This window comes from Hemicordylus capensis, chromosome 1 (genome assembly GCF_027244095.1).
Source record: "Hemicordylus capensis ecotype Gifberg chromosome 1, rHemCap1.1.pri, whole genome shotgun sequence".
Classification (NCBI taxonomy): Eukaryota; Metazoa; Chordata; class Lepidosauria; order Squamata; family Cordylidae; genus Hemicordylus; species Hemicordylus capensis.
Genome location: NC_069657.1, coordinates 336,959,944 through 336,983,982, shown reverse-complemented (window position 1 = coordinate 336,983,982; position 24,039 = coordinate 336,959,944). Strand labels below are relative to the sequence as shown.

At 43.4% G+C, this 24,039-nt stretch overlaps 2 protein-coding genes across 3 annotated transcripts in view; one reads left to right on the top strand and one right to left on the bottom strand.

The window, feature by feature from the left end:
- COL10A1 (collagen type X alpha 1 chain) overlaps window positions 1–6,228 on the top strand; it is a 53,479-nt gene extending 47,251 nt beyond the window's left edge. For both annotated transcript variants that reach the window (XM_053263332.1, XM_053263245.1), the window contains exon 3: window positions 2,287–6,228. In XM_053263332.1, coding sequence (XP_053119307.1) covers window positions 2,287–4,151 — 1,865 coding nt within the window. In that variant the 3' untranslated portion in view covers window positions 4,152–6,228. The remainder of the gene's footprint in view (window positions 1–2,286) is intronic.
- Window positions 1–23,818, bottom strand: part of NT5DC1 (5'-nucleotidase domain containing 1) — a 142,019-nt gene extending 118,201 nt beyond the window's left edge. The window contains exons 1-6 of the mRNA XM_053263456.1: window positions 23,496–23,818; window positions 20,346–20,437; window positions 16,951–17,022; window positions 15,448–15,554; window positions 10,420–10,499; window positions 8,466–8,547 (exon numbers count right to left, since the gene is read on the bottom strand). Coding sequence (XP_053119431.1) covers window positions 8,466–8,547; window positions 10,420–10,499; window positions 15,448–15,554; window positions 16,951–17,022; window positions 20,346–20,437; window positions 23,496–23,588 — 526 coding nt within the window. The 5' untranslated portion in view covers window positions 23,589–23,818. The remainder of the gene's footprint in view (window positions 1–8,465; window positions 8,548–10,419; window positions 10,500–15,447; window positions 15,555–16,950; window positions 17,023–20,345; window positions 20,438–23,495) is intronic.
- Window positions 23,819–24,039: the final 221 nt, after the last annotated feature.

The window sequence follows — 24,039 nt, the reverse complement described above, 5'->3', positions numbered from 1 at the left end:
AGGTACAGTGGAGCCCAAAGGTGCAGGAACTGAAAAGCCAAAAGCCCCATTCAGACATTGCAAAAAGAAGGTTGTACTTGGGTACAGCCTCCAAAAGCTTACCAGAAGTCTTGCCTGGTGCATCAATAATTCAGCTCTCTTAATGGAATTCTCTGCCATAAGATCCAACAGCCTGGGTGGGTTTAGGAGGGGTTTAGAGAAATTCATGGAGGACAGGTCTATCAGTGGCTACTAGTCTGGTGGCTAGTGGCCACCTCCAGCCTCAGAGGCGAGATGCCTCTAAATACCAGTTGCAGGGGAGTAGCAATAGAAGCCCACCTTCTGAATGGGCTTCCCAGAGGTATTTGGTGGGACACTGTGTGAAACAGGATGCTGGACTAGATGGGCCTTGGGCCTGATCCATCAGGATTGTTCTTATGACACATCCCTCACGCTCACAGTGTTCATCTATAAGCATGATGTAAGCATGATGGCGGGCACTTCCGGCACTAAAGGCTCCCGATCACTAACATGTCTGCCGCCATGCTTACTTCTTCATTCACTTACTTCAGCATTCACTTCTTCAGAAGATCACTGTTTAGAATAATACTGTTCCACAACAGACTGTGAGGAGCTCCAAAATAATCTCTCCAAAGTGAGTGATGTGAGTGGGCGACAAAATGGTAAATGCAGTTCAATGTAAGCAAGTGTAAAGTGATGCATATGGGGCAAAAAAAAACCCCGCAACTTCACATATATATTGATGGAGTCTGAGTTATCAGTGACTGACCAGGAGAGAGATTTTGGGGCCGTGGTGGACAGCTTGTTGAAAGTGTTGTCTCAGTGTATGGTAGCTGTAAAAAAAAAAAAAAAAAGGCCAATTCCATGCTAGGGATCATTAGGAAGGGGATTGAAAATAAATCTGCTAATGTTACAATGCCCTATACAAATCTATTGTGCAGCCATATTTGGAGTACTGCGTGCAGTTCTGGTCACCACATCTAAAAAGGACATTGTAGAACTGGAAAAGGTGCAGAAGTGGGCAACCAAGATGATCAGGGGCCTGGAGCACCTTCCTTATGAGGCAAGGCTACAGCATCTGAGGCTCTTTACTTTGGGAAAGAAATGATTAAAGGGAGACATGATAGAAGTATATACAATTATGCATGGAATAGAGTGGATAGAGATAATTTTTTTCTCCCTCTCTCACAATGCTGGAACCATCCCATGAAACCAAATGCCAGGAAATTTAGGACAGACAAAATGAAGCACTTTTCCACACAGCACAGAATTAATCTATGAAATTCTCTTGCATGTGATGTGGTGATGGCCACTAGCTTGGATGGTACAGCCTTTTTTTTTTTTTTACAACATCTGAATGGTACTATTGTAATTCAGGAATCACCTGTTTGTACCTATTCTTTCAGAAAAGGTTCTATCCCATAAAGTTAGGCTGTCAAGGTGTTTTCCTTATTTATCTATTACATTTATAACTCAATTTCAAGGATGCTCGGGGGGGGGGGGAGAAAAAAGTGTGTATGTGTATCTATAATATAAACCTGCCTGGGGCTGACTGACTGATTCATTTACAGACTTGAAACTCCCATGGGGAATGAGGTAGGAATAGAGCTAGGAATAGAGATAGGAAAAGACTAGAGTCACAGAAAGATAAGAAGTCAAGAAGCCTGCAAACTCCAAGCCCTCACTTACTTACTGACTTGAAACTCCCATACCAAACCACAAAAGATAGAAACATTCTGTTTTCAAAGGTAGGCTCCATATCTTGCCCAGACTACAAAAAAAGAATCCAAAACCCCAGAAAAATACACTAATAATCCAGAAAATGCAGGAAAACTCTCCCATTGGACATGAGACCTCACAGAGGTAGGAAAACACTAGAATTACAACATTCATATGCTTGCAGACAGCAAGCTGTTTTACTAGTATATATTATATATAGCACAAAACATTATAACAACACTCAGGATTTCAGGAGGTACATATCATTGGGATGTTTTCCCTGGGGGAAAAAAAAAAATAAGGGAAGCTTTTTTGAGTAAGAATGACATGGAAATACTACTATCTTCGCAGGTGTGCAACATTTTAATAAAAGTTCAAATGGTGATTTAAGTTTTGACCTTTCAAGCATCATTGGTTTCATTGACAAACTCACAAAATAGCAATGATAATATAATATGTGATATAGGACCAACAGAGGGTGTTTTTTTTTTTTTTTAAATGTTGGTTGCTATTTCAATGCCCTTTCTTAACTACTTAACAATACTAATTGTTTTAATTTTGTTTTAGTTTTGCAGGCAAGGGGAGAACAGGGGCCTCAAGGTCCAGCAGGCGCTCCTGGCCCAAGAGGACTACCAGGCCCTTCAGGGTCTCCAGGGAAACCAGGGTATGGAAGCCCAGGGCCTCAAGGGCCCCAAGGGCCCCCAGGACCACCAGGACTGTCAGCCGTTGGAAAGCCAGGCCTACCTGGTTTGCCAGGAAAACCAGGGGACAGAGGACTAAGTGGTGAAAAAGGAGACATGGGACCTGCTGGCCTCCCAGGGCCTAGAGGACCACCAGGGGGTCCTGGAGCTCCTGGTCCAGCTGGAATTTCTGTTGCTGGGAAACAAGGCCTTCCAGGGCTACAAGGACCAAGGGGTGTTCCTGGAGAAAAAGGTGAGCCAGGTATTCCTGGTATAAATGGACAGAAGGGAGAAAACGGATATGGGGTTCCAGGCCGTCCCGGTGAAAGAGGTCAGCCAGGGCCACAGGGGCCTCCAGGGCCTCCAGGCCTTGCAGGGATAGGAAGACCTGGGGAAAGGGGATTTCCAGGTCAGCCAGGTATTAAAGGTGATCGGGGTTTACCAGGCACACCAGGATCAGCTGGCACCCCAGGTCCCCAAGGTGCTCCCGGGGAGCCTGGAGAACCAGGAATAGGAAAACCTGGACCAAGTGGACCACCAGGGATACCAGGAATTCCTGGAGCAAAAGGACTTCCAGGACCCTCAGGTCTGACTGGACCCTCTGGTCTCCCAGGATTTGGTAAACCTGGGTTGCCAGGGATGAAGGGACAAAGAGGACCTGAAGGCCTCCCTGGGATCCCAGGGGTAAAAGGTGAACAAGGTCCAGCAGGTGCTCGAGGGGAACCAGGACAAGTTGGACCACCTGGGAATATGGGCCCTCAAGGGCTCAGAGGTGCAGCTGGAGAAAATGGCATTCCTGGGCTCAAAGGAGAAAGAGGTCCTGGAGGTCCAGCAGGATTCCCAGGAGTTAAAGGGGAGAGAGGACTACCAGGGATAGAGGGAAAATCAGGGTACCCAGGGGAACCAGGACTTCCTGGTCCAAAAGGAAATCCAGGTTTGCCTGGTCCCAAAGGGGATACTGGATATGCTGGGTCCCCTGGCCTACCCGGACCAATGGGCTCAATGGGACCTAAAGGAGTACCAGGGGTTAATGGTGAGCAAGGCCCACGTGGGCCACCTGGAATACCTGGAACAAGAGGACCAGCTGGCCCTCCAGGTATTCCAGGATTCCCTGGCAGTAAAGGGGAAACTGGTGCAACAGGGTTACCAGGTCCAGCTGGCATTGCTGCAAAGGGTTTAGATGGACCTATGGGGCCTCCTGGACCTCCAGGCCCAAAAGGCCACAATGGAGAACCTGGATTGCCAGGTCCTCCTGGCCCTCCTGGCCCACCTGGGCAAGCAGTATTCCCAGGAGGCCAGGCCCTAGCAGGAGTGCCTGTTATGAAAGCTGGTGCGAGCCAAGGTCTAACTGGAATGCCAGTGTCAGCTTTCACTGTAATTCTTTCCAAAGCTTATCCCACATCAGCTGTCCCTATCCGGTTTGATAAAATCTTGTACAATAGACAACAGCACTACGACCCAAGGACAGGCATCTTCACTTGCAGGACACCAGGACTTTACTATTTTGCTTACCATGTGCATGTGAAAGGAACACATGTTTGGGTTGGCCTATACAAAAATGGCACACCCATCATGTACACCTTTGATGAGTACAAGAAAGGATATCTTGATCAGGCTTCTGGAAGTGCTGTTGTTGACCTCATGGAAAATGATCAAGTCTGGTTACAGCTGCCCAACAATGAATCAAATGGCTTGTACTCTTCAGAGTATGTTCATTCCTCCTTTTCAGGTTTCTTACTTGCTCAAATGTGACAACATCCCACCCCCCAAAATAGAGTATCCTAGTATGTGTGTTTGTACTTCTAGATGTCCAGAAGAGACTAGCTAAAGAAAACCTGAACACAAAATGAAATTTCCTTTGCAAATGCTGCATGATGCATATCTGAGGTGCTGTTTTTAAGAGACATTTTAAAGGGTAATATAATTATTCACAAAATATAATTGTATTTTAAGGCTACACACAGAACTATATTTAATTAAGAAACTGTACATGTTCAAATACTACAATATGTTAATTATAATTATCAAGACAAGATTAGTTTTTAGTAAATGATAACATTATATTTTCTTGTGTGTATATATACAGGCCACTTTCTTACAAAGCAAGTATTTCCACAGGCTTAATACTGCTGTGCTTAAACTATTTATTCTTGACAGTCTGATTAATAACTGCGGTAACTATTCCAGATTAAATGGTTTTAGAACTGCGGTCCCTCACACAACAGAAATAATAGAAAAACACAATTGTTTTTTCTTTCCTATCCAATTTTTCCCACAGTTAAAACAGGCTGAAATTCATTGCAAAACAGCAGACTGACATGAGAACTGCAAAAGTTCTTTCTTTTGAAATCATTGGGGCTAACTGATCTAGTAAGATGTTTAGGTCAAGAGTGTAAGGGCAAGTTCACATACAATGTTTCCCATGTGACAATTCTGACTTTCTGTTCTGGATGTGAAGCTTCTATAATTGATCACTATGAATGATTATCTTTTATCATATCAGATAATTACCCTAACTATGCATTAACATTCATAAAATAAAATTAAATATATGGTGCTACAGACTAACTGGAATACTCTAAATAAAATTAGCATTGTTTTCTCAACAGCAACCTTGACCACTAAAGAAAGATATCTAATGAATGACTCTTGAAAAGGTTCTTCTTTCTTAAAAATGTTAGCTGTTAACCATACTAATACTGGATATTAGTCAATGTTCTGTATCCATTTCTTTGTGAGAAATGGGCTCCAAAAAGATAAGGAATACTGAATTTGGCTTAACCTTACATACTAAAGGCATTACAAATAAGCATGTACAGTGAATGACTTGTCTGAGATACCAACATAACATCAGTTCTGTGTTACTATGCTGGCACATCAGCCTATAAATTATATCCCATACACTCACATGCTGACACAGCATGTTAACACAGCATGCTGTAAGATCAGGTCATCACTGTTCTAACAGATCAGCACATTGGCTCCAATCCCATTCTAATCATGCACTACTATATGTGTGCAACAACTAGTTGCTCGGGAGGAAATGTAGATCCCTGTCCTCATCACAAGACACATCTAGTCAGTTCATTGGGATTCAGATCAGCATAGCAATGCATATAGGCCTGTGCATCAGGACGTGTAGCTGTATCCTCATCTCTCTTGCTGCCTTGTTTTAGGGCAGGGTTTCTTAACCTTGGGCCCCCAGATGTTGCTGGAATACAACTCCCATCATACCCAGATATGGCCTTTGTGGCTGAGGATGATGGGAACTGTAGTCCAAAAACATCTGGGGCCCAAGGTTAAGAAACCCTGTTTTAGGGGATACCATTCACTTCAACCATATATATAATTTAGTGCTAAACAGATACAATATTCACTCTCTGGTGCAAATGCAGTTGTGAGTGACTGATCATTTAACTCAATTAACCTCACAAAATGTTTTCTTTTATATATTTTACCCTCAAGAAAAAATTGTCTTTTTATGTATGGTATTCAGAGAATGATATGCATCACCTAAGTAAATGAAAAATAGTTTGTATAATTTAAGTGAATTAACTTTTCTCTATGGTGCTTTTATGATTATTCACATTGAACCAACATGAGACTAGCTGTAAGTGTAAAAGAAAAGTTACTTTTTATCCCAATACTGTACTATGTTCTTAATTACTACTACTATTAGTAGCAGTAGAACATGAATTTTTTTTTTTGTAAAATTGATCTAAATGGCCTTTATTATATCCATCTGAAACCAGTATTTTACACTTTGTTCTACAAAAGTCTAGTTGTGTTACTTAAACCTCATAAAAATATGATATTAATAAAAAGGTGAAATATATATTTCAGTTGGTCTGTCATTATTTAGTCTTTAAAATTATTTATTAGTACTCCCTCCCGCTGCCAAAAAACACCTTCAGGGTTTTTTTTTTGGGAGGGAGGGGCAGGATTATTGCTGTTTTCTCATATGACTGGACTGTCAAGGTCTTGATATACAGTTTTAAAAAGGGTCTCATTCCTGAATTCATTCTGTTAAAAGAACAGCCAGTTAACTAGTTCTTAGTTGTAGAGTACAAAACTATATTAGAAGCAAAAAAAAAAAAAAAATTCAAGCTGTCCTTCATAGGGAAGCAAATACTGCAAGAAAATACTGCAAGGTAATGGCTAACACTTCCCGTGTCTCATGTGCTAAGGCAAATGAGACACGGGAAGTGTTAGCCATTACCTTGCAGTATTTTCTTGCAGTATTTGCTTCCCTATGAAGAAGAGCTTTGAAGAGCTACGAAGAAGTCTTTAACCCCCACTGCCTTAATTCAAAGAACTGCAAGAGAAACAGAAAGTCATGCCATGGAGGGCTGCTGGTTTTTGCATGGAAAAACAGACAGTCTTTCACATAAATGAAATGCACATATCACTAGAGATGCACATATCAGGCGATGTGGAAAGAAAGAAAGAAAGAAAGAAAGAAAGAAAGAAAGAAAGAAAGAAAGAAAGAAAGAAAGAAAGAAAGAAAGAAAGAAAGAATCTTCAAAGCTTCAACATCAAACTCTGAAGAAGAGCCTAGTCCCAGTGTGTGCTCTTCCCTTTCTAACACTCCATATCATAGTTCTGAATAGGCTATGTGTCACAGCTGTCATGGGATCATATCTCTGTGGGGAGTTTTCTATTACTCTCTGCCATAACAAGACGTACAAGCTCTAATCCAATTACCTGGCATCATCATATACTGGTTATCACCACCCCCAATACCTGTCAATGACAGCTGAAACCACATGGTTTGAGAGATGTGCCTCTGGATCCCTCACAACATCTTGGGCGCCTCTCTCAAACCTCATGCTAGCACTGCAGAAACTAACTGGCTGTTTCCACCACTTGGATTGTGCTGTCCTAGGTGGCTACCTGTATTGGTGCAGCCAAGCTGGCCTTGAGTGGGATTTAGGTGAGAACTAGACATTCAGAGGCAAACATTTTCTGTTTGTCACCATGTCCTAAGTGGGGTCAGGAGGTGGGAATGGGATCTGTAAGGAAGAAGAGGACAAGGGCTGGGTGGGGGAAATGTGATTAAACCATCCCTGCTTGCAACTTTTTCTCTGCAGCCTCTCCTTCCAGCTGCTTTTCTCTAAGACTACCTCTGAGACTGGATTTCCCAGTAAGGTGAGGAAAAGCAGCTGGCAAGAGATCTAGAGATGTAGGAGAAGAAATGTAAGGCACATTGTGTCCACTGCTTTTCCCTTACAAATTCCTCATCCCTTTTGCACACTCAAAACAGGATTGGGAAAACAGGCCTTTGCCTTATGAGAGGATCCGGGGAGAACATTTTAGCTGATGTTGTAGATATGAAGATTGTTCACACGAAGCAACCCTACCTGGACTTGCAGAGCCCTATCCAGATAGGGCTCACTGTTGGCGTGCGCATGTGCGCATGCTCACAAGTTTTCTGATGTCCGCTCAGTTAATTTTAGATCCCGCTCAGGTTGAATTAGGAAGGTCCCACTTTGAATGCATGTGCGCACACAGTGCCTTTATACTGCTGCCCAGAACAAAATGCATTCTGCACAGAGATGAAAAAAATTAGAGGAACCACTGGTAGGGCTGCTTGTGTGGAGTGGCTGCTTGTGTGGGTCCCAATCCTGGCATTCTTCACCAAGGTAGCCAGGATTTTGCACAGAGCCAGGTGGCAAGAGCCCCCGGCAGTAGAGAATCTCCCAATGCACCGTGCTCCTGGTGCAATGCATTGTGGGATGCTGGAAGATGTCCTCCTCTAGTTCCTGGCTCTGCTGCTCAGTGTGGCACTGCTCATGTGCCATGGTGAGAGGAAGAGCTTATAGAAGATGGGCCATAGTCTACTTGTGGGGAGGCAGGTAGGAGCCCACTACAGAAGTGGCCATGAGTCCAGATACAGAATTCAATGCAATGGTTATGGTTTAATCAAGAAAACTATATCTTCAGTCTGGGATTTTAAAGTCCAAGGATAAAACTAAAAACTGTCATAAGTATCCACAGACATATAAAAGAAGCTTTTAAAATTTTTTTAAAGTAGCCATTATAGAATCAGATAGCAATTTCACTTACCTTTAAAAGCTGATGTTTTATAATTATATTGTATGGCAGCAATAATATCCTTCCAAAAGTCATACTTTCGCTTAGGACTGTTCTAGGAACATAAAAAGTCCAGTAAGTATCTTCAATATAATTTGGTCCAAATATTAAAAGGACAAGTACTCTCATGCATCATCAGCTAAATCTGGGTCAACATATACAGCAGAAGGAGGCAGTGGAATGGACTGTACTATTTCACAGAAACACCTACCTTGAAATATTGTACACATGGTAGAGCAGCAGGTTGATGCACAGCTGCCTTGGCATGCCCCAAATATTTCCAGGGTAGTGAATTTTGAATTCTGTCCTTGAGGTAATGGAATCAGACACAACACCATACGGTTTATGTCACAATTTTCAGTGGCCATGCTATGCAGACTCATTCCCGTGTCCAGACGAACCAGTTTCAAAATAACCATGACACAGAACATTTCAAAAGGTAAGGACTGCAACTGGTATCATGCTGCAAGATGACTTCTTGATGCCATCCTGCAGTATAATTCCTTGTTCAGGAATTCAGTACTCAAATGTTTGCAAGATTCCCATGGAGAGGAGAGCTGGTCTTGTGGTAGCAAGCATGACTTGTCCCCATAGCTAAGCAGGGTCTGCCCTGGTTGCATATGAATGGGAGACTTGATGTGTGACCACTGCAAGATATTCCCCTCAGGGGACGAAGCCGCTCTGGGAAGAGCAGAAGGCTTCAAGTTCCTTCCCTGGCATCCGCAAGATAGGGCCGAGAGAGATTCCTGCCTGCAACCTTGGAGAAGCTGCTGCCAGTCTGTGAAGACAATACTGAGCTAGATATACCAATGGTCTGCCTCAGTATATGGCAGTTTCCTATGTTCCTAAACTGTGCAATATTTTATCTGAAGAATATCTATGCATTCAGTTGTCTTTCATATTTGTAAATTCAACCAAACAAACATTACAAGCCCCCCCCCCCAATGGTTAAGTGTTGAAACTTTGGCTACAGTTCTAAGCACAAAAGATTCTGCAAACACAACAGGTTTCCTTTTTCCATTTAGAACTGCCACAGACATTGGCAATGAAGAAAAAGGCTATTACTTTGTAGTTGCCTACCAACTGTGAGGACTCTAAATTAATCAAGCAAGCAGTCTGTGGAAGAACTGTGACAGAGGTAACCCTCAACTCCTGATGTGGTTCTGCTCTTGGTTGCTGAATTGATCTGGGAGATGGGTACTTCTGGAGAGGGCTTGCTCCTTGCCCTTGCACTGAAGCCAAAGCAGGCAGAACTGACAGTGACTGAAATTCTATTAAGGCCCTTCCTATAGGGAGTCTAATTACCAACAAGCCAAAATGGCCCTCCAGTGCAGACATCAGCTGTAAGGTGGGAATCTCTTGGTTTGTTCTAAGTTAGAAGATCTGCATATGGAGATCTTCACTGAAAACAATTTTAATCAAATGTGTTTGCTAGCTGCCTTGAAGACTGGAATGGTGGAAAGAAGACATATACATCTGATACGATTGCCACTGAATGCTGCAGCAGTATACACATCTCCCATAGTGCCTGCACTGTGCTAGTCAGTATATCAGCAATAGTTAAAATAAATAAATTTGGGAATTTAATATGGAATTTAATATAAACTATAGCATGGGAGTTTAACTTTTAAACCTTCATAAAAAGGTATTGGGCTTCTTTCTACACAAAAGGTATATCAGCTCTAGCTAATGAGGAAAAACAGTGTATGCCAATTTTTACCATCTAAAACCATCACTTGGTCATCTAGGTTGTCTATGCATTCTACAACAGTGACTGCTATGATTACCATAACACAGATATATAAAATCGTCCCCACCTTCACTAAAAGAAAGTTCATTTTGCAACAAAATTGTCAAGGAAGCTATTGCACTATCTAAGTTGTTAATAAATTTTTTTTCATTGGGTTTAAAACTATATAATACTTACTTGATTGAAACCATCCACAATTCTTGCACAAAGAAGTGCTCCTGGCAGGTCAAAGTAATTGTCATAAACATAATATTTAGCTGCGAAGAAGGGAAAAAAAGAACTGGAAATACTAAATATATTATTAGAAAACTTCAACATACTGTAAAAAGCATAAATGAAAGAACTTCTTATGACATCTATGTGGATACAGAAGACAAACTGCAAGTCAAAATATTTATTTTGGTAACTTTTTTTCTTCCCAGCTTTTCAAATACAGTGGTCCCTCGACTTACGAAGCACTCGACATCCGAAGATTTCGACATACGAACGACAAAAAATACCGGAAGTCGTTGCCGGTTTAGATGCGGCTTCCTCGACCTACGAATTTTTAGATGCAGTTTCCTCGACTTACGAGTGTTCCGGACCTCCGTGGATGCGCTTTTCGACTTACGAAAATTCCGACCTACGAACGTGCATTCGGATCGGATTATCTTCGTAAGTCGAGGGACCACTGTATCAACTTTCACTCTAGTGCCTTTAACAGCAGCTTAATCTGCAAATATAAGCAGTTAGTTAATTAGTTACCACCACGCTATAAAGGTTTTTATCTGCTTATCTGGAGAATCATAGTTTATCTAGTAACTCCACTCTACTCTCATGACGAGCCTAACCCAGGCTAGGGCAGCCCAGCCTGGGTTAGACTGCTTGTGTGCAGCGTTGGGATTCACATGGATCCATCACTGCCTGCCCACCTAACTCCACTTTTAAGCCTGACATTTAGCAAAAGTTAAGGACGTGAGCATGCCCTTAATCTCAGCATCAGGATCGTGTGTGTGTGCTCAGGCTGCTTGCAGCCCAAGTTCAAACAGAGATGGGTGCCTAGAGTGCTCATCTCACAGGGGTATCCCCCAATGCATCGTGCTTGTAGCATGGTGCATTGTGGGATATCCGGAGTCCAGGACACATCGTCCCAGCCTCAGAAGGTCCGTGGTGCTTGGAGCAGTGCAGATCATCTGGGAGCATGTGTCACGCTCCCAGAAGCATTTCTTTGATCATCGGGGTGGTGGGAACCACTCACCTGCCCAGTTGTATGAATGGGCTTACAGAATTTTAAAACTGCAAGGGAACTCGGAGGTCTTGTTGTAAATGGTTTTTGAACCATTTACAACAGTTTTCTAGTCCAACCCCCTGCTCTGTGCAGGAATCTGCTATTGCATGCCGGACAGATGGCTGTCAAGGCGCTGCTTGAACTCTCAGTGAGGCAAGCCCACCACTGTGCAAGGTAAACTGTTCCACTGTCAAACAGCTCTTGTAGTAAGGAAATTCCTAATGTCTAGACTGAATCTACTTCCTTGTAATTTCAATCCATTGGTTCTAGTAATGCCTTCAGGAGCAAAAGTAAACAAGTTCTCTCCTTCCATTTATTTATTTTTAACATTTTATTATTTATTTAATTTTTAAATTTTATAAAAACAATATTTATTTTTTCCATTATACAAATGGAAATAAATTTTTCCATTTATTTATTTTATTTATAAATATAAAAGTTATTTATTTTTTATATCCCGCTCTTCCTCCAAGAAGCCCAGAGCAGTGTACTACATATCTGAGTTCTCCTCACAACAACCCTGTGAAGTAGGTTAGGCTGAGAGAGAAGTGACTGGCCCAGAATCACCCAGCAAGTCTCATGGCTGAATGGGGATTTGAACCCGGGTCTCCCTGGTCCTAGTCCAGCACTCTAACCACTACACCACACTGGCTGGTTCCATGTGACAACCCTTCAGATATTTGAAAATGGCTACCATATCTCACCTTCGTCTTCTCTTCTCCAGGCTAAACATATTTCCAGACCCTTCACCATTTTTGTTACCCTACTCTGAACTTGTTCCAGCTTACCAACGACCTTCTTAAATTAGATGCAGTATTCTAGGTGATGTTTTAAAATAGTGTAATATAGTGGTTGGAGTGCTTAGGACCAGGAGATCCAGGTTCAAATCCTTGCTCAGCCATGAACACACTGGATGACCTTGGGCTAGCCATCCTCTCTACAATTACTACTACAACTTTATATAGCTTTTCAACAGAAGATGTTTCCAAAGCAGTTTACACAGAAAAATAGATAAATAAGATGGTTTCCTGTCCCCAAAGGGCTCACAATCTAAAAAGAAACATAGGGTAGACACCAGCAACAGCCACTGGAGGGATGCTGTGCTAGGGTTGGACAGGGTCAGTTGCTCTCCTCCTGCTAGATACAAGCAAATCATCACTTTAAAAGATGCCTCTTTGCTCAGCAGGGGTTAATATCCCTCTTTATGATAGGTTCATAGCTCAGTGTTACAGCACCTGCCTTGCATGTAGAAAGTCCTAGGTTCAGTCCCTGGTATCTCTACTCAGGGCTGGGAAAGACTCCTGTCTGAAGCCTTGGAGAGCAGCTGCAAGTCAATGTCGAGAATACTGAGCTAGATGGACCAATGGGTCTGACTTGGTATATGGCAGCTTTCTATATTCCTATGTGAGGATAAAACAGGGGGAGGAATAAGGCTTACATAGCATGCCTCCTTTGAGGAATGGTAGAACAATGATGCAACAATTAAAAAACACACTTTTCTGCATATCCAGTTGCTGTTAAAGGCACAATCAGGCCATTTATTCTGGTCACTTGGCTACAGCAATGCCAATCTCACACAAAATTGCCTACATCCAAAGCACAGATATCAGCTAGCTATATTTTTGAGTCGTTCCTACTAATCAATAAGCCAATTCACATAATCAAATATGCTTGTCCTACCCAGCTTCAGAAGCTGTGCAGACTCCCAATTTTTGATCATGTGTGAGCAAACAACTACTGAATGTAGGAGGTAGAGAAGTGATCATGTGTGAGAGAGGGGCTGGGTAGGATAGCTTTTCCTCCTACCTTGTTAAAATGCTGGGTATGAGAGCTGGATAGAATGGCACCTGTCCCACACATGATCACTCCCCACTTCTCCTACTTAGTTGTTTGCTCACACACAACTGAAAATTGGAAGTGTGCACAGCTACTGAAGCTGGGTAGGATGCTTCTCCTACCCAGTTTTTGATCATGTGGACTGTCTTGGTACGTCTTAAGATATAAACCAAATTTCAGTTTTCTAGGTGGTTCGTAAGTACAACTTAACCATCTGGAGCTACACCTCTCATCTTCCATTTTTAGGGAGAGATGCAGATGTCTTCCTTTCAAACTTGTTTTAGTAACCAGAGTGTCTTGGGTGATGTGAGTAGTCTGAAAGTACTTTAACTATTTGAGGGTGTACATTTTGAATCCTGCATGTGTGGGAAGAAATGTAAAAGATGATAGTCTTCAAATTTTTCTTGCAATCGAGTCCCTTGTATGACAAGGATGTGCTTGAACCGCAGGAACAGGAGCTTTAAGAAAAAGGAAAGCAGGTCCTTACCTGCTCTCCACCGCACCATGCAACTTCCTGCACAGCGCCAGCATGCACATGGTGTCCAAGCATGCACTGCACCATTTATGTGGTCAGCAACATCAGCCATGTGCGTGCTGGCACCGCGCAGGGGTACTTGGGCTGAGCACCACCCCAGCAGGAAGCTGCATGGGGCGGCAGAGAGCAGGAAAGGACCTGATCTCTTCTTTCTTAAAACTCCCATTCCCCGCTCCCAACCAGGGCTCGAACCGGTGCTCGAACCACAGTTTGAGCACATCCCTAATTCCAATGCTCTAGTACATCAAGAAATATCCTAACAGTTTTGATACCAATTTAAAAGGTGAATCAGTCAATGCAGTCCAAGAATCTTTATATGAAATATATAAAACTATTAGGTGAGGCCTGTTGTTGACTGGGCAAAGTCATTTTGCGTAGATTACACTTATAGGGAAGTTCAACAAATCAAATATATGTAACAGAAGTTTTATTATTTATTTAATTAATTTATTTACATTTATATCCCACTCTTCCTCCAAGGAGCCCAGAGAGGTGTGCTACATACTTAAGTAAAGAACAGTATGAAATTTGTAGGATTTCAACTTCAAACTTTATTCATTTTATTGAACAATTACCATCTATATATTTAATTCCTGTAGACGTGCCGGAAAAATGCGTGGCAGAAATCTTACGAGAGTTCGTGAGCAGGACAGAAAATGGCATAAACCTCATGAGAGTTTGTTAGCAGGAGAGAAAATTATAAATAACAATGGCGGCCAGTGGAGTTGCGCCGGCGGATGCTGGCAGCTGAAGGGTGCAGGCGGCAGGTGGAGTCACGCAGGTTGGCAGAGGAGGAGGCCGGCCAGCAGAGGCGGCCAGCCAGCGGAGGCGGCCTGCCGGCGGAGGTGCACTGGCCGACTGGACAAGGAGGCGGGCGAGTGGGAGAAAAAGGGCCAGGGGGAGGAAGAAGCGGCCAGCCGGCAGAGCCGCACTGGCCAACTGGAAGAAGAGGTAGCCGGCCGGCCGGCCGGCCAGAGGCGGCTGACCCAAACTAGGGGCACAGATGCTCTGTGCCTGGGCCAACTAGCATATGATAAATTTGAATCATAGTAAATTTGAATCTGAGAAAGACCTTTTGCTTCTTTTGAGCATGATGTCATTTTGGAATTATTGATCTGATAATTGAGTGTTAAAAATCTGTTGAGAACAATAACAGTTAAAATATGATGATTATATTCAGAATGTCCTCTTTAAAATACCCCCCCCCAAAAGCCAAACTTTCCCTGAGCATAGTCAGGTATAAAAAGCAGCACATTCAGCTCATTTAAGTATCAGGATTGTTCACCCAAAATTTAGACCTTGTGGATAATCAGGAAGTATGATATTAATATTCCAACCACCACCCCCACAAAATACCACAAAAAAATAAATTAATGTTGTTTTTTAAAAAACTTTCACCGAGCATATGCCAATGTAAAGGGTAGTGCATTCACTTAATTTAAGTTGCAGGATTGTGTAAGCAAAAATTTGGTCACTGGAAAGTACGACTTTATTTCACACCAACCAACCAACCAACCAACCAACCAACCAACCAACCAACCAATTCTTCAAAATATATAATAGATACCTGAACGGGAAACCATTCCACTCATTGTCTTAAAGTGTCTCCACTGTCTCCTTCCATATGTCGCCAAGATTTCTTCAGAAGTCATATGCTTCGTACCATGACTGGCCCTGTTCAAAATATTTATATGCCGGTACTGTAATTACATTCATAGATTTTAATCCGGGTTATGAACTTTCTCTTAATTATCTTCTAGAAGACTGGAACAGGATCTGTTGCATCCCAATTCTGAACTGCATCCATTAACATTTAACAACCACTAATATTTATATATTCCTTCAAACAAAAGTTTTCAAGAACATAATTTTGTCACTCAAATGTAATCTTACAATTTCTATAGTTTACACTTGTCAAATCTTTTTTTAAAATTTTGAATTCCCTAAGACCTAGATTAAATAGGCAGATTTGTTCCACTTTGTAAATACTGTCAAAAATTCTTCATATTTTTAGAGCTTTGACAAAAGACTTTAAAAGAGGCAGAGATACTCTAAAAGAAAGCGGCAGATATGTTCAAAATATATTTCCCCACCTTTGTTACTAGTTTTCTAAACTTGGCACTGAGCCAAATTAGAAAGGGCGGTATAAAAAGTCAATAAATAAATAAATAAATAAAAGCAGGTGACTGTCAAACCAAGAAATGTTGTTGCAGGAATGCACATGTTTCCAACGGATTCTACCATCTTTGCATGGGTCCACAAGCCTGAGAAAAACAACTGCCATGTGTACATTGGTGTTACACACACCAATACATCCGCATCTTAGGGCTGGGTCTGGGGCTACTTCAGTGCAGGTACATGAGTGCTTAAGGACATGCCATTAATAATTTGCTGCTGGGAATATTGGCGTAACATTGGTGTACTGCAGCAATGCCACTAATACTTTGCTGCTGGGAATATTGGTGTAACATTGGTGTACTGCCGCAATCATTTTTTCCAGGGAAAAGTGTACAGCTGCCCTACCCATTTTGAAACATCTCAATGGATTGTTCTGATGTTACACTAGTAATAAATTAGCAGCTTGTACAAAAATTTACAGTCAAAATAATGTAAATTATTTCTTTTCGCTGTAATAGTGTAAAGTTTTGATTATTGCATCAAAATTCCTGAATTCTGGGATTATTTTGCTGCAGGACAAGAGAGCAAGAGAGACAGCTTTCAGGGAAAATAGACTGGGGGCGGGGGAGGGAGATAAGGTAAAAGCAAGACTGGACACTCAAAGAAAAATGGTGTGGCCATGCCCTCACTCAGCCAGCCAATCAGATTTATAGCACTTGCTGGAAAGGAAGGGAGGGAGAAACAAGCCCAAACACCTGGAGAGCTACTCCAGATAGTCCCAGAAGTTACATCATGCCTGCACCATATTAACTGAAGACATATTTTGGACTTAAACTATAGAATGCAGTGAACAATATGAAAGTGTTTTGATAACAGAAAATGGTCACACAACTCTCTCAAGACACAAACCATAGGGACCTAAAGCATAACAACTTTATAAAAAATGCATTACCTCAGAACAGTTCCATCTTCTGCAAGTTTAAGGAAGTTTCCATCCTCCATATCCAAAACCAAGCCTTTACAGCTAAATTTATATTGATTCAGCAATGGGAAAGGGGGGAAAGACATATACCGTGAACAATCTTGTATTCAAAGATATACACATGTGATATAAAGTATGGTATTAACTATGATTTTGAACACACCTATGGCAATAAAGCAACAATAAAGCTGTGGGAAAGGAGCAGAATTTGTATACAGTCTGACATTTCAATAGATACACCTGTCATCAGGACAGCCATGCAGTCCAGTTGACAATGAAGCCCTTTTCAAATATGCCTGTACACATGGACTTATTCACACAAAAACAAGTGTCTTCATGTCCATGTGTTCATTTTAAAAGCGAACCAGAGTAAAGGCCCCCTCAAATGCCAGGTATATACAGGAAGTGTACTGTTGTATGTGCGTATGTAAAGGTAAGTGTGTAAAGGTATGTGCATAAAGTGTGAAGGTGTGTGCATATGTGAGTACACTGTAAACAGACTGCACACAATGAGGCTCTTTTTACGATCACGAAGAAGAGCCTCTATTGGGTTTGTGAGGAGAGCAAGCTAAGCCCGCTCTCCTCGCAGACGACCAGCCAGTCTGCTCTGGGTGGCCACAGCAGCCGCCCACACAACTGCCGGTTCCGTGATGGAGCCAGCAGGGCTGGGAAGATCGGGGGCCGCGCAGCCCTCGGGAGCTCCAGTATGCCCTGCGCAAGTGTGCAGGGCATACTGGAGAGACCCCTGGAGCCGGGAGACAGCTTTTCACCTCCTCTCCAGGGGTCTACTCATGAGTAGCCATGCCGCGGAGCCGCACCATGGCTACTCACAATTAAAAAAACCAGGTTTAAGGGGAGGGGTTGTTTGGCGGGTTAACCGTCGGGAGGCTCCCACAATCAGCTGAAATCGGGCTAGGCTCCCCTAGCCCGATTTCGGCTGATCATGGGAATAGCATCAATGTGTGAATAGAGCTTGAGAAATAAGGTCTGTGGCAAGATTCGGGAGTTTAGGCTACAGAGCTAAGAGGCTACAGAGCCAAGCAAGAGAGATCCAAAATTAGGCTTGTGTAACAGTTCTTCATCAGAGGATGGCTTGAAAGTCCATTAATCACAGTGGTTGGGAGAGTGAAAACATCAGACAGATGAGAAACCAGAGGTTCTGGCAAGCACTGTGAAAGCGTTCTGTAGTGTCCCTGAAAGTGGGTTGCATTGAACCAAGGAGTTGAAGGTATGCAGGAGAGCCAAGGGCAGAGCCAGGATTCACTCCAGGCAGAGCCAGGCAGGATAGATCCTGGATAATGCTGGTCAATTTCAAAATGGTGAGGGCCAGTTAATCCTCTCAGCAGCTCTGAAACTATTCAGACTTCAGTGGGGTTGCTCCAGCCCCAAAGCCTCTATCCATGAACACAGGAAACTACCTTATATTGAGTCAAACCACTGGTCCATCTAGGTCAGTATATTCTACACCGGCTGGCCGTGGTTGCAGAGAGGGGTCTTTCCCAGCCCTAACTGGAAATACCAGAGACTGAACCTGGGACCTTTCACATGCAAAGCAGGTGCTCTGCCTCTGAGCTATAACCCCTCCCTGCATATAGCTATGGCCTTCACTGAGCTACATTATCCAGTATAGGAACATGCGGTATCAAATGTACATATCTACTAGCATTGGCAGATTACCGCAGAGGCAACAGAGGCATTGCTTATGCCAGTGAATCCTGGGGGAGCGGCAAATCTTGGAACGGGGCAAAAAAAATTCTTTTTAATTTTTTTTTTTAAACTGACACGGCTGCTGGTGGTGGTGGCGACGGCGAGAGATTAAGCCTCTTGCCGCCCCACAGCCACAGCGAGGTGGATAGGAGTGGCAAGGATGAAGGCCCCCTTTTTACTTCTAAATGCTGCCGCAGTGGCGGGATAGGGGGTCACGCAGTGGCTGCTGTGGTGAGCAGGGGACAAGAGGCAAGTCCCCCCTTTTACATTAAAATGCCGCTGTCTCTGCAGCAGAATGGGGCAACTGCAATGGAGACTGGGAGGGTTGTGGCAGGGGAGGAAGTTCCCCCATTTTACCTTAAAGCAGCTTCTCCTATGTGGAACAGCGAGGGAGAGCTCCTTCCAGCCCCCCCCCAAATGAGTGCACGCCCCAAAGCAGCCCGTTTTGGGGGGCAGGCTTGCACTAATTTGAGAGGAAGGAGGGGATCTGGAAGGAGCTCCCCCTCACTGTTCCATGCAATGGAAGCTGCTTTAGGATAAAACAGGGGAACTTCCTCCCCCACCACAACCTTCCCAGTCCCACAGCAGCCGCCCCATTTCGCCATGCAGGGAGAGGCATTTTAATGTAAAAGAGAGGACTTGCTCCCTATCTCGCTGCTGTGGTGGCATTTAGAAGTAAAAAGGGGGGGCTTCATCTTCACCACCACTACCTTCCTTCATCTTCGCCACCCCTACCCTTCCACCCCTCGCTGCAGTGGTGGGGACGGAAAATCATCGGTCGCCTACAGGCAGCAAAAGGCTTAATTCGCCCCTGCCTACTAGGAAGACTGTTAGCATCTCTACAATGTAGTTTGTAAAATATAAAAACAAAATAAAAATGATGTACTTGTTCAGTACATAAAGGTTTCTGAATGAATAATGAAATTGTCAGGTTTGCAGGGTGTGTGTGTGTTAAGCTCAGGAGGAAACTGTTTGTTTTTAAGCAAACGGTCCCTTTGGACAACTAGAACGGATACTTTATGTAAGTCCACTGAATTAAGAGAACCTCTCAATTAGAGAGAACATGCATGACTGGGCAGTACTTCTCTCCACAGGGTCGTAGCAAGGTTGGAGTGGGCCCAGAGACAAGCTTTTAAAATGGCTCCCCCTCACTGAAGCTCAGCTCATGAAATAAAGAAATCTTAAATGAGGCTGAATAGTGGTAACAAAAAGCATAGTAAAATTTATATATACATACACATATATACATATATATATATATATATATATAACCTATGCGCCACAATAGATCATCCTAAATTATTTTTTTTAAAGTTTTGTGAATTGTGGATGATGCAAGTCATTTAATGGTACTAGAGAAAGGCATGCTGTTCTGGTAGCTCCAGGTCTTAACACTCACATCGATTTCGGAGGATGAATACAACTGAAGGAAGCCCGGGCGGGTGTGTGGCTGGGGGAGTCAGTCATGTGACTTGGCTATAGGGGCCCCCCCAAGGCAGTGGGCGCCCAGACAATTGTCTCCCCTTGCCCTATTATAGTTACGCCCCTATCTCTCCACCCTAAGTCACCTTTAAACATGTGCATGATTTTAGTCAACATAATACAACTGGCAAGAGGTCTGTAAACAAAAGTCATTCTTTTTAAACAGAACCACTTACCAGAAATCCCAGCTGTCAGGGGACACATTCAGCAATTCTTTATCATAACCCTTCTGCGTTACCATGTACTGAGCAAAACTTTCATATATAAGCTGCAAATTAAGAGAGAAAGAAAACTAACACCACATACAATTAAATATCAAGACATCAAGATTCTATCACTTCACACTTTACTTTAAGGTCTCACTAGTTTAAGAGTGTTTCGTATGGTAAAAAAAGAAGTAAAATTTTGGCTTAATACTTGCCAGTCAGAAAACTGTACTAAAATGTGACATTTTAAGAATGCAGAGTGTAATTTTCAGAAATGTCACCTTTCCATGCCTCATGGATGGAAACGACAGTGCGTTTTAACATAAGCACCACACTTTGGTGGGGCACTGGGATTCCATCTACTCCAGAGTTCTGAAAATTTCAGAATCTAGTGTGTGTAGCTGGGTTACGGCTCCAAAATCCCCAGCAACATCAGCTTTTGGGCATTGTGGCTGAGGATGATGGGAATTGTAGTTTAACAACATCTGGGGACCCAAGTTTCAGAACTACTGACCTAATCCAACCATCATCTACCCTGCTCCAAGCCTCAATGTGCTGTAATGTAGACAAGGCACTGGAGACCTTGAAGACCTTAGGCAGAAAGAAAGGATATATATTTTCAGCCTACTTTCCAGAAGGCTTATGAGATCACCCGACATTCCATGTGTGTCTGTGTGTCTCTGTGTGTGTACATGTGTGTCTGTGTGTCCCTAACAACTTCTCAATACCTAGACCAATATGAACCAAACTGGGTACAGTTGTAGGGACACATAGGGACAACTCAATACATAGTTTGTGATTATGTCATCCACCCTGATTCAAGGTGGCAGACTCGTAAATGTTTGAGGTGCAAGTGGGCTAACTTGTGGAGTGACAACTGATTTGAACCAAATTCAGTACAATTGTAGTAAGTGACACATAGGAGAACCCCATGGTGTAGTATCCACTCCGATCCAGGATGGCTGACGAGTGAACATCTGAGGCGCAAGAGGGCTAACTTGTGGACTGCCTAACCAATCTGAACCAAATGTGGTACAGTTGTAGTGAATGATATACAGGGACACCTCAACAGCATGCTTTGTGATGATATCATCCACCCCAATTCAAGATGACGGACACATGGACATTTGAGGCACACTTGTGAAGCACCTAACCGATTTGAACCAAACTGCTACAGGTGTAGGAACACATAGGTGCAGCTGAAAGGTGTAGTTTATAATTATGTGACCCACCCTGGCTTAAGATGGCAGACACATGAATGTTTGAGGTGCAACTGGGAACTGATTTGAACCAAATTTGGTACAGTTGTAGGGATGCATAGGGACACATCAAAACACATAATTTGTGATGATGTCATCCACCCCAATTCAAGATGGCGAACACATTAACGTTTGAGGCATAAGTGGGCTAACTTGTGAACTGTCTAACTGATTTGAACCAAATTTTGTCCAGTTGTAGGGATAGTGAAAGGAAAGCAATCAGATTCGTATTTACTAGAACTTGTTAAAAATTACATTAATATTGGGCTGGTTCTGTTGAGCAACTGCCTCTATATGCAATCAAGTCAGAGCCACAACAAGAATGTACCTGCCCTGACATCACTAAAAGACATACTGTGTTCTTGGCACATCTTTTAATAGTGTGTGAGGGGTGTTCATCTGCTTGTCCTTCTTGGGTACTATAGGGTCATCCTCTGCTGTCCACATCTGATTCAATATTATTCATGCTGTGGGTTTGCATACTGTCAAAAAGAGTCAGTCTGTGCTCAGTCAACCAGTTGGATACAGTAGCTGCCTGCTACAGAGTTGGTTGCAGAAGAGAAAGAGTTCCTCTAGCATCTAAGTAATTCCCTCAGCTTCTAATTAAAATACCTCTGGGAAACTGAATTGGTGTCACAGCCACAGACATTCAACTAGATGCATATGTGTTTAAGAAACACAGGTTTGAGCAAGTGTAGAAACATTTGTAGTGTAATAGGATTTAGCACAATAGGATGAAGGTGTGGTAATGCTCAGGTACTCATCATCAAATGGTACTCATCATGGAATCAGATCTCATCATGGAATGGCTGCTTGGCATAATTTTGTTTAGTCCATAAGCAGAAACTAACCTGTAGATAAAAACCTGAGGATGGGAGACTAAGGGAAGGCCAACAAATTGCAGAAGAAAGGAGCCAGTGGTTCCCAACATGGGGTCCTCCAGATGTTGTTGAACTCCCAGCATCCCCTGCCACAATAAATTGTAATTGAGGATGCTGGGAGTTGTAGTTCAGCAACATCCGGAGGACCAGTTGGGAACCACTGGAAGAAAACATTGTACTTGCTTGCATTTTTGTGTAGCTTGTTAAGATGGGGATAATAAACAAAAGTCAGAGTCTACTGTCTGCTAATAAACCTGCATGTTATTGTGCTGTATGTCAAAGCACAATTTTTCAACATCAAGTTTTTTCAGGAAACGGTGGTCCAGTTTATTTGTATGTATTCTGGAGATGGCTTATTGCTTACTTTTTTTTAATTGCACTGTTTATATAAGTGGAGTACCAGAGTACTGTTTTTGCAAAAAAGTGGGCTATAACAAATCTTGAAAACACGTAACTATAACATCTGAAATCAAGCTATTCAGACAGTAATAAGGGTCTGGATAAACGCTGGGTGCGCGCTGGAGATAGCACAGTACACCCTCCCTATCCTACAAGGAGTCCTAATTAGTCTGAGCCCAAGAACTTGATTCCAGGCAGCAGTTTCCATTCCATTCCATTCCAAAGCTCAGGCCTGCCTGTTAGAAGGCCGAAACACCCCACCTCCTTCCGCTCCCTTAAAACGCTGCCCCGTCCTTACGCATGCTACTTGTTTTAGCCGCAGAAAGACGTCAGAGCGCCACTTTTAGCCGGCAGTGACATCGCGCGCCGCTTAGCCAGTGACTATCTCAGCTGCCGCTCCTTCCTTCCTCCCCCACCCGCTGCTCTCGCGTCCTGGCTGCCCCGAGGAACAGATCCGACCCGCTAGTCCCAGGACGTCCCTTGCAGCCAAAGCAAGGGCACTCCTAGCCATTGCTTTGTCATAGCCACTGCAGCAAGCCCGCCGCGCCGCCCTCCTCGCCTCCAGCCCCGCCACAACTCACCCGGGCGCTCTCCACCAGGTTGTAGCGACACAGCGTGTGGTCCAAGTCGAAGCCGATCACTTCGCAGTCGGCCAGAGAGAAGGAGCGCGCCATGCCTGCGCGAGGAGGTGGGGAACGAGCAGGCGCGGCGCTGCCTCCACGGTTCCGGGAAGAGAAACTGCTGCTTGGCTGTGCGTGTTCCCGCTGCAGCTTCCTGCAGCCTCTGATGATCCTACCCGCTCTGTTGGCTGCCAGCTGCTAGTGTCCCACAGCTCACAGACATCCTATTCTTCCCCCGCCTTTCCTGCTTCTCTCTGGCCGGGCACCTCAGACGCCACCGAAGCCAGGCGGTCCTTAAGCGGAATGTTTTCGTCCTAGCTAGCACTACTTCGCAGGGCCTTAGGAATCCCATGAGGAACGAAGGGTGGGGCTTCATTTGAAACCAGGATCAGTCTCAGAATCAGTGCACTTAGGTAATTTTGGAGCCTGGACCTAAAGGCGAGCCCACCCCCTAAGTTAAGCATCATCCCCCTACACAGGCCATGACACACTTTGTATTTTTAGC